The 18,489-nt window shown below is 37.0% G+C and overlaps 1 protein-coding gene across 8 annotated transcripts in view; it reads right to left on the minus strand.

Moving 5' to 3' along the window:
- Positions 1-1,903: 1,903 nt before the first annotated feature.
- The window catches only part of LOC149233436 (uncharacterized), a 398,293-nt gene continuing 381,707 nt past the window's right edge, over positions 1,904-18,489 (minus strand). The window contains exons 5-7 of one of the 8 annotated variants that reach the window (XR_016248235.1): positions 4,439-4,555; positions 4,184-4,291; positions 1,904-2,546 (exon numbers count right to left, since the gene is read on the minus strand). Coding sequence is in view for 4 of the 8 variants with exons in the window: in XM_089379755.1 (XP_089235881.1) it covers positions 4,130-4,183; positions 4,439-4,555 (171 nt within the window). In the remaining 4 variants the exon portion in view is untranslated. Of the gene's footprint in view, positions 2,547-3,884; positions 4,292-4,438; positions 4,556-18,489 lie in introns of those variants that run through there. The other 7 variants (XR_016248234.1, XR_016248233.1, XM_089379755.1 and 4 more) reach the window with 7 other exon arrangements.

Below are 18,489 nucleotides of genomic sequence, written 5' to 3' on the forward strand. Positions count from 1 at the left end.
TCAGGCCAGGCAGTAACTCCATTAAGTAAAAAACTGATTCGTGTATACATTCAATCAGGTAGGTCTGTTATATACATGAGGGAGAGACTGTTCAGTTCATCTCCTGATGACTGTTCACATTTCTCATTTATTTATTTACATATATTTACCCAATCAGAAGGATTAGGTGTCAACAAAAATAAATGAGGAGAACAACACTCGCAGAAGTCAAATGACAAAAAGCAATGAAAAAACAGAAAACACGACAAAAGAAAAACTCACTCAGAAAAGCGCTGCAAACTCCTCCGAAGGCTCCTTGATCTCCTTGGGAATTCTAGAGCTCCAAGATCGAATGTACAAATGAGCTCTAGGTGTGTCAACTAAATAGATCTGTATTGATTGAGGTTTATGACGTACATGCCTAAAATCAAGGAAAAAACGACACTTGGCATAAAGTTTCCAAAATAGTAAGTGTGCCACCTTCGAGAAACTATTTAGTGAATCTTTATTTTCTAGGGATGATTTTTTACTTCTTTTTTCCTTGTTTTTTCGGGAAAATTTGCATGCACGTTGCCAAGAAGGATTGTGCAATTCCCGAGGACTAGGCAACTTCTTGACTCAGTGCATTGCGCAGTTTCTGAGCTCAAGGGATAGTTTGTGTAGTTGCCATCAATAACGTTGGGCTTCGATCCAAAACTGCATAGTTCTCAAACTCAAGGCTAGCCTGCCAAGAAGGATTTCACAATTTCTGGAGGCAAGGTTAGCCTGCCTTCCAAGGTTGCACATTTTCTGGAGGCAAGCCCAACAATGCTGCAAGGTCAAGGCAAAAGGTTGCTTGTGGCTGAGAAGATTTAGCTCCAGATCAAAACAAGCTAACACAAGCATGCATAAAAGATAAGGCTTTGACATACCATGAATACTAGACAACAATAAAAGATGAGCTCCAGTGGACAGAATGAAGGCTCCAAAATCAATGCATGGGCAAAATTCTGGAGGGTGGTTGTAGCAACTACAACAAAATGTTAAGAGATTATTTCATCCACATTTTATTTTCTTAAGTGAGACAAATCTAACATTAATCATTATAAAACAAGTGTCACATGGTCATTTAGTCAATGTCGAAAAAGTTAGAAATATATAATGTATAGGTAAATTTAATATGACTAAGTATAAGAAGTAAAGAGTATAATGTATAGGTAAATTTAATATGACTAAGTATAAGAGGTAAAGAGTGCTCTTTACAAGGGGATGATTAAAATAATTAAAACATTATATTAGTAAAGAAGGATTGAACCAAGCAAAGTCTTTTGGTAGAAATCACATAAGAGAAATTTTTGGCCGAGGTGTTTCGAACCATCAAGTGTGGTTCATCATCAAGACAGTCTTAAAAGCAAAAAAAAAGTTGAAAATTCTGAACCACAAATTTACGAGTAGTTATTGATTGTAAATTAAGTATTGACACCATCTTAACGTAATATATTCAAACCATGTCATATATATTAATTATAAATATTGTGTAACTATAAAAGTAAAATAAATATATATATTAGATTACTAGATTTATATTAAATACATTAATGTATATAATATTGTTAAAAAATCTTTATAACATTAGGATTTTCAAGTAGGAAAAAAATGAAAACATCTTTTAACATTTTCAATTTTAATTTTGATTCTTTTAATTATTATTTTTTGTTTATTTTTAATCTAGTTGAATTCTTTTTACCAATAAAGTGATATAAAAAAAAATAAAAAATAAAAATTACCCTAAATATATGGTCTATATTGGAATTGGGGTTGGAGAATTATGATTTTTTATTAAATAGATAAACAAGTTTTGATCCAAATTTTTTTTTTCATCAATTTAGATGATATCAAAATTTTTTGAATTAGTTTTCAGTTTCAAAAGTAGCCATATTATGTTAAATTAAATTAAATTATTTTTTATTTTTCCACCTGTTAAAGTTGCCATTTCCATTCCATTTTGCAGGCATTTCTCTTCCACCACATGTTTCAATTCTGGTTTCAGACAATGCCATCGTTTCCCATGGCTATGAGAATATTGAGTTTGCTTCGCAGAATGGGTGTCCAGCTCGTCTCCGGAAAATTGTAACATTCCGACCAAGTTTTCTTCCTTGTGGGCGATGGTGCATGTAGCTAGGCGATGGTGCATGTCGCTAGAAATGCAGAGTTGAAAAAATCTTAAATCTGCAAAACGTCTGAATGGGCGAGGAAATGCAGTATAGGCACCCTAGAAATTTTATATGTATCTGCAAATGTATATTGAATGAAAATGACTAAGAAGTGAAGTAACTTGATGTTGTAATGATCCCAATTTGCAATAGGCATACTTCCCAGATGGTAGATAAGTTCAACGAGAAAACTGGTTTCTTTGCATCCCTCGAATGACATTCCACTTCTAAGTGGAGCATCTACGGTTCAATGTCTCTTTTCATTAAAGAATTATCAATTTTGATTTTCTTGTTCTAGGGAGTCGAACTTGTCAATGTCAGGTATGGAGAATCGTTGAAATCCAGAGAAGAAATATCCACCACTAACTGAGATTCCTGCCAAGACCGAGTTGGTGGAAGATTAGAAATCCAATCATAAAATGTGCTAGGCCTCAAACTTATGGAATCAATACGAAGAAATAAATTGATCAAATTATACTATTCTGATTATGTTTTTGGAAATGGGTTAATTGGTTGGAAAATTAATAATATTAATATTAATATTTTTAAATATAACAATGATATTGTTTTTCACATTTGATATTTTAATTTAATGTTAATCATAGTATAACGTTCATAAAATGTGGTAGGCCTCAAACTTACGGAATCAATAAGAAAAACTCTTTTTCAGAAAGGAAAAGCTGAATATATTTATACGAGGGATATAAAATGTCCAAAATTTACATCATGTGTACTCCTATTTTAAGAGAAAACCAGATGAAATCATCATGGGAGTTTCCAGCTAAATAGTTAAGGAGAATTGACTGATACATAGAGTTCTGGGAGATTACAAAAAAACCTAAGCATAAGAGAAGCAGGAAGCATATGGTTGTATTATGCTTTTGGAAATGGTTTAATTTGCTGAAAACTAATAATATTAATATTAATATATTTTAAATATAACAATGATATTGTTTTTCGGATTTGATATTTTAATTTAATGTTAATTTGAATAATATAAGATTCAAGTAGCCCCAAGAGTTAGCTCAATCGGTCAAAACAGTGCCTCGCCAATCGGGAGGTCACAGGGTCAAAACCCGAAAGCTCTTGGGGTCAGGTCAGTATAGGCCGAGGGGTGTGCTCCCCTTCGGGGTCGAGCGCCCAGTTATTTCGTGGACGTAGCGGCTGCCCATTGACCATGGGTATCCGTGAACCACATGTGAAAAAAAAAATATAAGATTCAAGTATATAAAAGTTGTTAATATTTAATAAATAATATTAAATTATGATAATTGGTTTTATTTACAAAAATTAATTTGGTATATAAATAATGAAAAATTATACTTTTAATTTATTTCAATCACATTTAGTAATGTAATCGTGCTAGTACTATATCACTCATACACAAACTCAATCTTTTACATTAATAAATAAATAAATATTTATAATCAAAACTTAAAAAAATCAATCATAAATCCATTACTTATTATAATTCTTTCCTGAATGTAGGAAAAGTAAAAATAACACAAAACCATGCATCAAAATATCGGTGTAATGGATGAAAATACAAATACTAAATGATACTCTACCGATTCTCTTTTCCAGCCATGAAATAACGGTGGTATGACAGCCAGATCATTTTCAAAATGTCATTGAGATATTATATTTAAACATGCAAAATAGTATGATAAATTTGTATATAGACAATATATGTGGAATATAAGTAGACGATAGTTCAAAGAAAAAAGTTACATTTTAATTATAATAAAAATGTTCATATATCAATATTATAATTATTAGTCTCATCATTATTTAATGATGATTTTACTGAACATAAACCTATCATAATTATTAGCCTTACAACTACTTAGTGAGTATCCTACTGAAAAATTTATACATACATATCCTTATTCACTCTACATTTTGATCTAATATATATATATTCTCAACATACATGAAAATGTTGTAGACCACTGTATTCAAGAGGGAGCATTTGTATGGGACAATTTTCCTTCAAGTTTTCGAAGTCGCACCTGTACGGAAGTATGATATCCAGCAATCAGCAAAACTCGTAGTCTGACAGTTTACACGTTATTAACGAAAGAAGTTTGGCTCCAAATCATGAAATGCAGATAAGTAATCTACAAAAAAAAATGGAATTATTGTACAACTTCACAGCAAGTTTTGACCATTTATGTTCCACCTGTACTTTTCCCTTTCAGTTCGTCATTTTAGACTGAATAATTTTGTATGATTCGCAGAGAGAATAAAAAATTGATATCACATGCCTTGAATGATTTTGACCGACGAAGTGAAGGTTCAATAGCTACAGCACTCAAGTATGCATGTTCAGCAGCCTCGTATTCTCCCAATGCAAAATATGCATCACCCTGGCGGAGATAAGCCTGCAAAACGTAAATTATAGCAATCTCACAAGAACTGCGCACGATAACCACAAACAAAGCAGCGCATAATTCTTAATTCTCAAGCACATACAAAAAGGGCACATCGATATAGTTCCCAGAGGCAAGACACTCTTTTAGGTTAAGAAAATAGATTACCAAAATGGTACTAGAATTTATGAAAAGACACATAAGAGGCTGCACATAAAAATCCGCACGAAAGTGAGGCTTCCACCTCAAGTGGGTGGGCCGTATCCTTGCTATTTGTTCTTGGGGTTGAACAGGAGTTGAACTAGCTTCAATGCGAGCCAGGCAACTTTCAATATTTAGCAGCTGCAGCTTCATGTCATCCAACTTGGTCAAAATTTTCTCCTGTGTCACGACGTTCCAGTACAACCTTGCTCAGGACTGTCTTCTACTGCTAGTGCAAGTCTATCGTGTAGAGGTACGGTTTTGCATTCTTCTCGTGTTACTTGTTTCTTGTATCCAAGCCATGAGTTCTTCCATCAATTCCGTGTCTGTGTGACTCTGTCACTCCTGCCTAACATCATCCTCCACAATGTTGACCCCACTCTGCAACTCGGGAGGGATCTAGTTATGAAAAAACTGAGCAGATGACTCAGCCCTAAATCAAGAACGTGAACCACCCATAGCACCATATCCTCCTCTACAACAAGAAGTTCATTAATGGATCATCGCCACATAAGGAAGAAAGCAGCCCATAGGGGTGAAGGAAAAAGATCTAAAGGATGGAGAGAATGTAGCCAAGCAAAAGCGAGTTGTCTTTAGTGAGATTTTTTGGAAGTTTTTTTCGGTGGGCTTTTCCAGTGTAATTTCTCTAAAATTTGGTAGGAATTTATTGAAATCACAAGCTTGATGGGTAATCCCTGCACAATCGAAGTGCCCTAGGAGTTTTTCAGGGTGTTGTACCCATATATATAGTGAAAAAACCAATTTAAATAACACAAATCAAGATTTCACCTCAAAATTCTCTGTCGAATTCCGGCACTGGAAAGTTCAAAAAGTTGCACTAAAGACAACTCCAAGAGAAAATATTTTAACTGCAGGTACAAGTGAACAATTTGGAGGCCTCTAACAAAGAGTGTGGACTCCATACAACAAATTCTGGAGAGAGCAAGAGGAAAGCGCAGAGGAGGTTGATGGGAGAACCGCGAAGAGAAGGTCACAGAGAAAATCCATTTGGAGAAGGAAAAATGCTATGTTGGAGATAGAATGACGAGGAGCACCATAAGACTACACGTTGTTTCAAAATGCTCCCCATCTAATTTTCTGGAGGCTCAATGTTCTTATGCAATGGGATGGCGTAGATCCATGAGACTTGATGTGAGCATTGGATGAGGCAGAATAATTAAACCCTTTGGGTAGGTTTGCATGTTAGGATTAGTTATTTCCCATGGCTGACTATTCGACCCTTTGCCACGTTTGATTCCACATTAATTACCCCCATCAAGGAGGAGGCCTCTGCTTTCTTGAGAGCTAAGCATGCCTCCTTTGACTGAGATGCCAGAAGGTCCTCCCATGAACTATTGGTGAGTGTGGTAGAACTTGAGCAACCTGCCAGTCTATCCACTAGTTGATTGCCTTGTCATCTCACATGGGAGGTCAAATCCACCATCATTTTCAAGAGAATAACTTCTATCGAAGATAAGAAGCTTTCAAGCGCCTATGGGAAAGCTTACTCGAAGTTGATCCATGAGAGAGTTACTTGATCAGAGAGATTCCCAACCGAGAATCACCTTAAATATAGAACTTAGTGATTTGTCCTTTTATGGCTTGCATTAGACCAAATTCTAGAGCGTATAGCTCCACTACATTATTACTATTAACTCCTATGGAGCTGGCATAAATGTGGAAGATTGTTCCAAATTCATTTCGGAAGATGCCCCCAAAATTGGTAGTTATTGGGTTCCCTTCCAAAGCTCCATTAAAACTTAGTTTAACAAATATTGTCGAATGTCAAGACCAATGAAGCGGGTCTAAGGAAGGGCTCTGCAAATAGAGTGAGGAACCACCATGACCCCTTGAGGGAACTACAAACCTTTCAATATCTATGCTTCCACTTTTGAAGCTTCCTAATCAAATGATGACCAAGGATGCGCAAGCATGGTCTTATGAAGGTTTTTTAAGAGATGGTTACAAAGGGTCTCTAAAGACGGGCAAGAGTTTCTGAAAATTCTTTGATTGCATTCTTTCAATATCAACTAGAGGAATAATCATAGGAGAAAAGATCATGCTCTATTGATAATGGGGTTGGCAAAGGAAGATAATCGCCAAAGGGTGATTGTACTTAAGATGTTGGATCTTTCTCAGTCCATTTTTTAGAATAGAGCCATTGATTGTTGCTAGATTTCTTTTGAGAACAGGCATAGATTGAACAAGTGCTCATTTTCCTCCATGTTACTTCAACATAGAAGAAAAAAGGAAGGCTCCTTTGAATCCTATTGAGATTAGTTTATCCCATGTTAATGGTTCTTTGTGGGCTAGAAGCCAAAGAAAATGAGCAACCTTCGACTAAGGTTTTGTTTCCATACTTTACCCAAGATTTTATGCCGAGCATGATGTGTGTGATCCGCCTCAATGTACTAGGCCTCTTTAACAAAAAAATCCCCTTCAGACTATAGCCCCATCAAAGCTTATTTGGGTCTTTTGAGATGGAAATATTGCATTGTTGGAGAACATCCCAAAACTTGGCCCAATCTCTATGGTCTGGAAGCAAATCGCAGAGCTCTTACAACTTCCAATTTCTCCATTAGGTCTCTTCGAAAGCTCTGTGCCAGTAATTTGCCACAATGAGATGCTATCTTGATTTTATTATGGCACATACATCCTATAGCTCATTCTGATTTACCAATTTAGGAAGTTGATGCCAAGAGTCATCCCAAAATAACACTTTGACCATTTTCAACCTTCCAAAACCTATGTTCCTGGACTATGTACTAGTTGCTGCATGCTAAGTTCAAAATCGATGATCCAAATTGAAACTCTTGCATTCAAACTCACATCTGCATTGGTATGTTTCTACTGAATTTTTTTCCATAGTTCTTGACTCCCTATAGCCATCTCCACCATATTTTAGCCCCCATGAAGGTGTTGAGAAGCTTTGGATCCTATAGGCCAATCCCACCATGTGCCTTAGGGAAGTCCAGTTGTTCCCATGAGACTAGAAACTACTTTCGTTCCCTTGATTCCCCTCCCCATAAAAAAGAACACTAGAGGTTGCAATTTTGATGCAAAATTCCTTTAGAAGCAGCCAAAACAAATAATAGATAGATTGGAAGAGCTTGAATGACTGATTTCTCTAGCAACCATCCAGCTTGTGATGTTAAGAGAATGGAATGTCCAACTATCGATCCTATTGGTTATCTTCTGAATGAGGTTATCCCAAGGATTAGTCTTGAAAGAGTTAGCAACAAGGGGGGTGCCAAGGTACTTGGAAGGCAAAGTACAACGCTTGTATCGTAGTAGGTGAGTAATCTAACCCTGAACAACAAGAGTAGTGTTGAAGAAAAAAGATTTATGACTTGGAAAGTGTCAAGCCAGGCAGTAACTCTCCAAAGGCAGTAAAATTGATTCGTCTATTATTCCATAGGTAGGCTATTGTTATATACAATAGGAGTGATTGTTCAATTCATCTCACGATGACTGTTCACATTCCTAATTTATTTATTTATTTACAAATTCCCCCAATCATGAAGATTAGGTGTCAACATTCCCCCCCTAATCTGAAGGGATGTTGGTGAGTCCAAGCATCATTCTGAATCGTTCAAGCTTTTCCTTTCCAAGTGCTTTGGTGAAGATGTATGCAATTTGCTCATTTGTGGAACAATGACGGTGATGGATTGTTTTGGCCTCAACATGATGTCGAATCAGATGATATTTAGTATTGATATGCTTTGTTTGATCATGGAACTTTGGGTTCTTGGCCAACTTTATTGCAAAGGTGTTATCAATCATGAGTGGAGTTGATTGTACTTGTTTTACCTGCAAATCTTCAAGAATTTTCTTGAGCCACACAATTTCTTTCGTTGCTTTAGCTGCTGCCATGTATTCTGCTTCTGTTGTGGAATCTGCTGGAACTGATTGTTTGCGTGATCTCCAGGAGACAGCTCCTGATCCAAGACTCATAGCATATCCTGAAGTAGATACCCCAGTTTCTTTGTCTCCATCGAAGTCTGAATCAGAGTATCCAATCAAGCTGAAGTCGTCCACCTGTGTATACTTGATTCCAAGGTCTTGAGTTCCCTTCAAGTACCTTAGAACTCTTTTTGCAGCAGACCAATGTCCCTCACAAGGCTTTTGCATGAACCTGGAGAGGATTCCAACAGTAAATGAAATGTCTGGTCTGGTAGTAGTGAGGTAGATGAGACTTCCTACAAGCTGTCTATACTTTGTTGCATCCTCAAATTCCTTTCCTTCAACACATGTGAGCTTTAAGTTTTGTTCCATTGGAGTAGAAAGAGGATTGCACTCTGTCATGCCAAATCTGTTTAACAAATCTCCAATGTATTTCTTTTGAGAAAGAAATATGGATTTTGGATGTTGGATGTTGGGTTACTTCAATGCCAAGATAGTAATGAACATAGCCCAAATCAGTCATTTCAAAACTTTTCCCCAATTCCTTCTTTATGGATGCAATGTAGCTTTCATTGTTCCCTGTTATTAAAAGATCATCTACATATACCACAAGATACACAACTGTTTTGCCAACTTTCTTGACAAATAAAGTTGCATCATCAAGATCAAAATGATTGAAGTTGAGTTTCAGAAGATGCTCAGTTAGTTTTTCATACCAGGCTCGCGGTGCTTGTTTGAGGCCATACAAGGACTTCACAAGTTTGCATACTTTATGTTCATGTCCTTTCACAACAAATCCTTCAGGCTGGGACATAAAAACATTCTCTTTTAGATCTCCATTCAAGAATGCAGTTTTTACATACATTTGATGGACTTTCCAACCGTTCTGAGCTGCTAGTGCAAAGAGTGTCTGGATGGTGGCCCATTTTGCTGTGGGGGCAAACGTTTCCTCATAATCGACCCCTTCCTTCTGTGAAAAACCTTTTGCCACAAGCCTAGATTTGTGCTTGTCAAGTGAGCCATCAACTTTGTACTTGTTCTTGTAGACCCACTTGCAGCCAATTGGTTTGGTTCCAAATGGAGGATCAACCAGCTTCCAAGTGCCGTTCTTTATGAGGGCATCATACTCCTTTTGCATCGCTTCTTTCCATTCATCATGAGAAGCAACTTCTTTGAAGGAAGTTGGTTCAAAATCTGTAGACAAGTTCAATTCACAATCATAAGTAACATTCATATCAATAGGTGAATTAGAGTCATCTATATCACCTCCATTTTGTTGGTTTGAGTTTCTGGTTCCTGTTTTTCCAATTTCATCAGGATGAACACTTTCAAGTGTCTTTGTCAGCCGCTTCGGGGGACCTTTCTGAGATGGTCCAGGTTTATCTGTTGATTGAGTTGGGACTGAATCAAGATTGAGTCTCCCAATTCTATCAATTACATCACTTAAAGCATCATCCGTTGTTGGAGTTTCATGCAGGGGAGATTGTTCTTCAGAAGAAGATTCCACATGCTGATCTAGTATAGGAATCCCCCCTTCAAGATGTGGAATCTGATTGTCAAACTCTTGAAATGATTTCGTTTTTGCGAATCTATCCAAGCGATCAAGTTGCCGCTCAACAACATTGTTAGATTTGGATGATTCAAGAAAAATTACATCTCTAGGTACAACAAACTTTTTATTTACTTCATCATAGAGGCGGTATGCTTTGGAGGTGTTTGAATACCCCAAGAAGATACACTTACGACATCTAGCACCAAGTTTGTTCCTATGTACCTTTGGTATCAAAGCATAACAGGTGGAACCAAAGATCCTGAGATGTTTTACCGAAGGAACATGTCCATACCACAATTCATAAGGAGTCTTGTTTCTTATAGCATTAGATGGACATCTATTCTTTATATATGCAGCACATAGAATAGCATCAGCCCAAAACATTATCTTTACATTTTTGAAGAAAAGCATGGATCGTACCATATTCAAGATTGTTCTATTCATTCTTTCAGCTACACCATTCTGTTGGGGATTATAAGGCACAGTTGTTTGATGTTTGATCCCATGTTGGCGAAGATAGTTTTCAAATTCATTTGATGTATATTCTTTTCCATTATCAGTGCGAATAGACCCAATATGAGATTGTGCATCATTTTCAATCCATTTATAAAAATTCTTGAATGTTTGAAAGGCATCAGATTTGTTCTTCAATAAATAAACCCAACACATTCTGGTGTAATCATCAATAAATGTCATGATATATTTATTTCCATTTGCAGAAGGAACAGGCATTGGACCACATAAATCTGAATGAATGAGTTCAAGCTTCCTATGTGCTCTTGAATGTGAATCATGAAAACACTGTTTGCTATGCTTTCCTAGAATGCAAGCATCACATTGCTTATGTTTCCTAGGAATTGTAGGCAAACCAACAACACCATTTTTCTTCGATAAGCGAAGACTGTCATAGTTTAAATGTCCAAATCTAGCATGCCATAATAAACTTGATGGAAGTGTACCTTCTTCATGATGAGAAATATATGAGAAATGTTGTGCATGAGCAGACGTTCCTTGTAGTTTGAGAATCCTTTCTTCTTCTATTCCCCTCATGACAAGTGAGTGGTCAGAAGCTTTTCTTACCTCAAGCTTGCCATCAAACATATGAATGGAGTGACCTTGCTGGCGGATGTGGACCAAGGACAGCAAGTTTCTCTTGAGCTGTGGGAGATATAGAACATGATCCAGAAGAAAGTCTGGAAGACCAGGCAGTTTAAGCCTGATTGTGCCAAGCTGTGATGGCTTGATTTTTTATAGATCTGCAAAGTATACTGCTCCATCAACATTGTCAGTGAAATATTCAAAAAAATCTTTTCTATGAGTCATATGACAGGTTGCTCCTAAATCAAGCAACCAATCATTTTTTGAAGAAGCAAGTGAAGCATTAAACAAATCTTCATTTACTCCAATGTTACATTGTGCCTCAATATAGTGAGCGGATTCAGGTGCTTTACCTTTGTCTGTATCATCAGTTTTACCTTTCTGCTGGTTTCTTTTCTGCTCAATTTTGTCCCATGGTAGCTTGCATGTAGAAGCATCATGTGATCCATTTCGTTTGCAGCGAATGCAATGCAGATCTACCTTTTCTCCTTGAGAATGTCTGCCCCCCCGCCTCTGAAGTATCTTCCTCTTCCTCTTCGTCCACCTCTTCCTCTTGTAGAATCTTGAGCAGGATGCTTTTCTTTATGAGCAATGCACACAGTCTCTTCAGAAGATTCAGGGACTGTCTTCTTTCCAAAGGCTTTCTCTCTTTCAACAAACTTTTTCACAAGAGAGTCAAAGGTTATATCTTTAAGATTTTCATTTGCTTGTAAAGACTCAAGATAATTGGAGTAAGTAGGATAGAGTGCCTTGAGAAAAGCAATAAGAGGGATATCCAGCTCAACCTTAGTGGATTTGATATCATGCATTATAGATTTTACTTCAGATGCAAGAGCAAGAGGATCATTATTTTTCAGTTCAAGAGTGAAGAGTTTAATCATGAGCTGAACAACTTCAAGTGCAGAATGTGAGTCATAGAGTTCTTTCAGCTTTTTTAAAGCTTCAAAGGCAGTTGAATATGATGAAATATGGCGACTTACTTCATTTACAGATGCTACGATTAATGCATAGGCTTTGTTGTTCTTGTTTTCCCAAATGACGAGCTCTTTGTCTGATGTAGGCTGCACTGGGTCATTGTCTGCTTCTCCGACACACACTCCTTTCCACAACTCATTGAAGACGAGGGTGTGTTTTATCGTCCGGGACCATTCAGGATAGTTCTCCTTGCCAGTGAGAACTATTCCTACCATAGAGATGATTGAATGCATTCTGTAAAAAATACTTCTGCTGATAAAAAAACTTCTGCTGATAAAAAAATTTTGCTGATAAAAAAACTTCTGCTGATAAAAAACTTCTGCTGATAAAAAAACTTCTACTGATGTACAGTGAAATTGTACTCAGATATATTAAAAAAACAGAGGTATTATTTTGTCGTGGTATACGGGGGATAGCGTGAGAGCCAAATGCAAGAGCGTTAATAACATTCCAATAGGACAACAACATTCCAATCGTTCAACGTTAATAACATTCATATACAATGTGGGAGCCAAACGCCGAAGCCAAAAGCAACAACGAACTAATATATATCAACATTATATATGTATAGAACAATGTATTTAGGTAATATGGAACAACGTATTTAAGTAAGTCCAGTTTAATACAGTGCGACCGAAGGATGAGGAAGTCCGGCTTCTACCCAACTGCGAGCATATTTTTCATGTACACTGTATTGACAGGTGGATTCTTTCGCAATCCACTTGTCCTCTTTGCAGAAACACTGTCCAGCCCAGACAGCCAGTTTTGGAATCCGCTTAGAGTAGAACAGGTTTTAACTGCAAGCTCAGAACCCAGTACTTCAGGGATTCATGACAGTTTGAATTCGGAGCAAGGGCAAAGCGCAAGTTCTGGTGAAGAATTTAACCTACAGAAACCAACGGCTATATTATCTTCGGGTATGCAGGAGCAGATGACTGCAGAAATGGATGAGGCAACCCCTGAAGCAAGAGCATTAATGCCGCTTAGAATTGAACAATGCAGCAGGCCCGATGTCTTTTCGTCTCCCCTCGAAGCCCTTCAGCCTTGCTCACCTAATAGTTCGCAGTCATCTTCAAGATCTCCCGTTGCTCGCAATAGTTCGCCTACGAGGATAGCGAGAACAGACAGAGGGAGTATTCAGGTCTGCCCATCCGATCATCCAAACACCGCAACACCTCCAAGTTTTGACCAGGCTCTCACACTAATTCTTCAATCGTTTTGAACTTTCCAAAACAAATGTCTCAACACAACAATACGACCCCTTCAGCACAGCATGCAGTGACGCGCTTCAACGGATGTATTCAAGAATGAACGAGATTTGCAGAGTTTCGACAGAGATTTTAGCATAGAAGCGCAGAGAGCGAAATGAGCTCGGACAGGCCATCATCAGGACAGAAGGGAATATGGCAGTGGAAAATTATTTCAGGACAAAGGCAGAGCAACGCTCAGTGGACAGAACGACAGAGGCGTTTGAGGACAGAGCTCAGGCCAGCGTACAGCCCACAGTAGCAAAACTGAAGGGAGTTACAACTATTTTTAGAACTGGCTCTGATACCATGTCAGGCCAGGCAGTAACTCTCCAAAGGCAGTAAAACTGATTCGTCTATTATTCCATAGGTAGGCTATTGTTATATACAATAGGAGTGATTGTTCAGTTCATCTCCCGATGATTGTTCACATTCCTAATTTATTTATTTATTTACGAATTCCCCCAATCATGAAGATTAGGTGTCAACAGAAAGATTAGTCTCTATCCCTTATGCTACCATAAAATCCTCTAGAACTCTGTGGAAGGCACTGTAGGACATCCCCTTAGCATGTTTTTATTAACAAATTGTTGATGTGCTACTAGATTAGCTTCTCTAAAAAACCTTAAATCTCTGATTTTCCTTTCATTCATAGCGACTTTAATGGCTCTACCTAGTCATTCGGCCACCTGGATGCAAAGAAAAGGCAAGAGGGGGTTTACCTAACGAATGCCTTGAGAGGAGTTGAAGGTCGTCAGAGGATAACCATTTCCAAGAATAGAGAAGAGGGAAGTTGATGTGAGGGAGTGGATCCACCTTTCCCATGAGTTGGAAAATCCAAAAGAGTGAAGAACCTAGTGAAGAAAAGACCAACTTAGTTTATCAAAAGATTTAGATAGATCTAGTTTAATTATCCTACTCGCCTTTTTGAATTGTTGGAGCCAATGAACTACTTCATGAGCCAATATGATGCCATCTAGAATTTGCCTCCCCTCAAGATATCTTGATTGTTTTGCTGGTATCAGGGAAGGTAGGATGGGCTCCAATTGGTTCCCACCTTGTGTTACACAATATTTTGTCGCATGCATGAAAATTAATGTCATACCCCTATCCTTCACCATCTGAAGCATAATTGCCATCAATCCTTGAAGATGTAAGAAAATTTTTACTTACGAAGATAAGAATATTGTGAAATTACCTTAAAAAACCCTAATTTTGAGGGATGTCGCAGGTTGGAATGTTATTAGTTGTGACGCTGCTAGGTTGTCACACTGTGTATATCTATTGTATTGTGATACTGTCATACCTTGCCAATTCATCCCCACCTTGTTGGATCTCAACCTCCATCCCATATCTTGCTCCTATTCTTTCACAAGCCTACAAATACAACTATCTCCCATTGAGATGTCTAGTTAGCAAATCTCAAGAAAGCTCTTGGCCTGGTGAAACTCTGCTGGAATACCAACCTTTTAACCACAAGAATTTTGAAGGCAATGCATTGGAATGAAGAGACAAACTGGAAGGGAACTTACAACATCAAGGCTTAGGTTGTAACCGCTCCTTTCATGATTAATACAATTATGCATTTCTTTCCCATAAAATTGTCTACACTTGATGGTTTTATTTCATATCTCTTTGATCATATGCACAGGTCTTTTTCAAATCATATTTGTATACTGGTGTTGTTGATCACACTTTGTCAACAATTCGAGAAGCAGAGTACAAAGAACTGGATAAAAAAAATTCGAAGATCAAAGTCATCAATCAACATAAGTTTCATCATTGTAAACCCAATTTATGCGAAGTTTATTGTAAATGATGTTAGTATGACCATTAAACTATGTAACAACACCTAGGTAAGCCTATGATTTTGGCAAAATATTTCATCCTAAAAAGTTTTTTAACCTCCCTGAATTATGTGTGTTTGTAAAAATGGATAATCGGCATAATTTTTCTTCCAAATATAACCACAAACCTAGGGTGGAATTTGTTGACAATGTCTTAGACGAGTCCTATTGTTTATTGAGTCTATATAAAAGTGTTGGCATTATGATACATATGTTGTACTTGATGGCAACCCACTCATCTCAGATAATAAATTATAATGTAGAGAAAAGTTCACGCACTTATATGCAGAGAAAAGTTTATTTCATGTAGAGAAAAGTTCACGCACTTTTATGCAGAGAAAAGTTTATTGCATGTAGAGAAAAAGTTCACGCACTTTCATGCAAGGAAAAGCGCGTATATGTTGGAGAACTTACCTTTGGTCCATGGTAGTTGGTCCTTGGTATTTGAACCTATGGTTTTGGACCATGGTACCTCGTCAGAAGTGTTGATCCCAAGTATTGGGTTCGTGGTATTGGTTTATTATGGTTTTGGTCCGTGGTATTTCATCCAAAAGTGTTGATCTCACGCACTTTCATGGTTGGTTCATGGTATTAGTCCAACAGTTTTTTGATCCTATGGTTTTAGACCGTGGTATTGAGAAGGGACTAAGGCTATAAAAGAGGAAGGAGATCATTTGGAAAAGCATCATCTGAATTATTGAATATCTCATAAAGTGCTAGATCTGGAATACTGTGATTGGGTTATGGTGCAGATCTGGATCTGAGCTAAAGAGGGATCTCACCGGTTGATGGAGAACAAGATCTAAGGATAGATCGGGATCAAATGGTTTGAAATGAACTATCTCTATATAGTTGATTATGCTTATTCTAGATCTGTATACTGACGCTTGTTATGATCTAAACTGGGTATAACTTAAGTTTGAAATCGCTGCAAGTCATGATTGAATATTTATAGATCTGTACGTGGGTTGGCTTTGGTGAAAGCATGTATGTACGCAGGTTTGGTTCATTGTAGTAGCGTATACCATTTGAGCTATGATGTTTAAAGTTACAGGTGGTTCAGGTTGTTGATGTGTTCTGATGACTGTTTAATGGTGTCAGTATTCTACATATTCAGTTTGATTGATTGTGTTGATGGATGAGATCTAGTAATGGATCTAATGGACTAGATCGGGTTGCTAACACTCATATTATCCTTGTATATGTATTGATCTGGTGATTGGGTGATTCAGAAGATTGATTGATTATGTGCTTCAATGATATTTATGGGTCCAGTATGAAAATTGGATGAAACGTGGCCTTTCAGATTATGATGTTGTGCTTCAGTGTATTCAGTCTGAAAATTGATGAAACGTGGTACCTGGAGGAAGAAAGAGAAGGTTGTAGCCTTCGGTAGGTCCGCACCTACGTACTAGTACATCAGCTAGTACAAGAGCCAAGGGGGTGGCAACTCCCTTCTAGTAGCAGCTGGAAAACAAGTAAAGGTTGGAGCATCTCAGCAGGTAGCAGCCTGCGCAAAGGGGGTTGTAGCTCCCTTCCAGGAGAGTCTGGAGAACGAGAGAAGGTTGTAGCCTTCTGCAGGTAGAAGCCTGTGTACTGGTATAAGTCTGCACCAGTACAGAACTATTGTAAAAGGTATTTCTTATTAAAGAAGATTGAGACGACTTGCAGCAGGTGGTTTTCACCCACATTGGGTTTCCACCTTACATCATGGTGTTCATGTGTGCTTCTTGTGTGTGATGATCTGTTCTATTTTACTGCTCTGGTTTACTGCTCATATGGTTAATAATGTTCTGATGCACTCATTAGAGATCAACTAACTGAATCATATGTTTAATGGATATATACTTGTTGCATCACATATGAATCTTAATATGGAAAGAGAAAAAGATATATTGATCTGATAATACTGATTCACCCCCCCCTCTCAGTATTATTTCCAACAAAAAGTGTGTTTAGGAATAATTTTAGTTCATGGTTACTCATAGTTAGACACCATGGCTAACTTATTTTATTATAAACACACTTGGTTTCATACTAGATCATATTGTGTTGCAAAATTGGGTAATGTCTTGGGGGTCTATGTCTAAAGGTGTTTTCCCCTTCTAAGGGTTCATATTGTAATAATTTGATGTAAAAAATATTTTAGTGCATGGTTACTCATAGTTAGATACCATGGCTAAAATATTTTAAGGTGGAAAAATAATTAATCCCCTCTAGAGTCAATTAATTAATTTCTCTGGCAAAATTAAATAAAATCATAAGCCATAAAATTAATTAATTTCGCGTCAAAAAATAATTATAGGGAAATTAAATTATCTCCAAGTGGATAATAATAAAAATTTCGTTAGTCAAAAAGAAATTAATTTTTGAAGGTCCTCAACCAAGAGAAAAATGGATTTTTAAAGAAAATTTGATCCCTTGGACCTTGTTGGTTAAGTCAAAATCAAATTTTTGAGGATATTAATCCAAAATATTAATTATTGGATTAATAAAAAATGGTTTTTAAGAGAAATTTGATTTTTTCCTCAAAAAATAAAAATTCGATAGTGGAGATTAAAAGAAGATCAATATATTTTCGACGGATGAAATTATTTTGATGAGGATAAAGCCAACTAGCCATTATTTTCCAGTTGGAAGGGTTTTCTCTATATAAGGAAGCTATCAAACTTCTATTTCCCATCTTTGGGTTATCTAATTTGGATGAAGTAATTTTCTGATGTACTGAGATTTTGCTCTGCTAGAATTATTTTTCGCATAAAAGAAAGACTTTGGGGTTTCAGTTCGTGATGTTCTTCTATCTGTTGATCTGTGATATGTGCTAGTAGTTAATTTTTCATGCTCTATGTTGTGCTAAATCTATAGTTGTTATTTTATTTGTCGGTGATAAGAACATTCTATTGGTACAATTATTCTTTACCATAGGTGATCTGGTTCACTATATGATATAACAATTATTTTCAAGATTAAATAGAGATCTACAAGTACACTAGCCCTTGGGCTCCAAGTTCATACACTGTGGAGAAGGACTGACCTTGTTTGAGCTTTGGGCTTTCATTGTGACGATTGATTTTGCAGGAGGGTTTTGGCTAGTAATTTTCAAAATTATTCGTCCATATTATT

The sequence above is a fragment of the Pinus tabuliformis genome, chromosome J (assembly GCF_031772625.1).
Source record: "Pinus tabuliformis cultivar Carrire ecotype Pingquan chromosome J, CPIR1, whole genome shotgun sequence".
Classification (NCBI taxonomy): Eukaryota; Viridiplantae; Streptophyta; class Pinopsida; order Pinales; family Pinaceae; genus Pinus; species Pinus tabuliformis.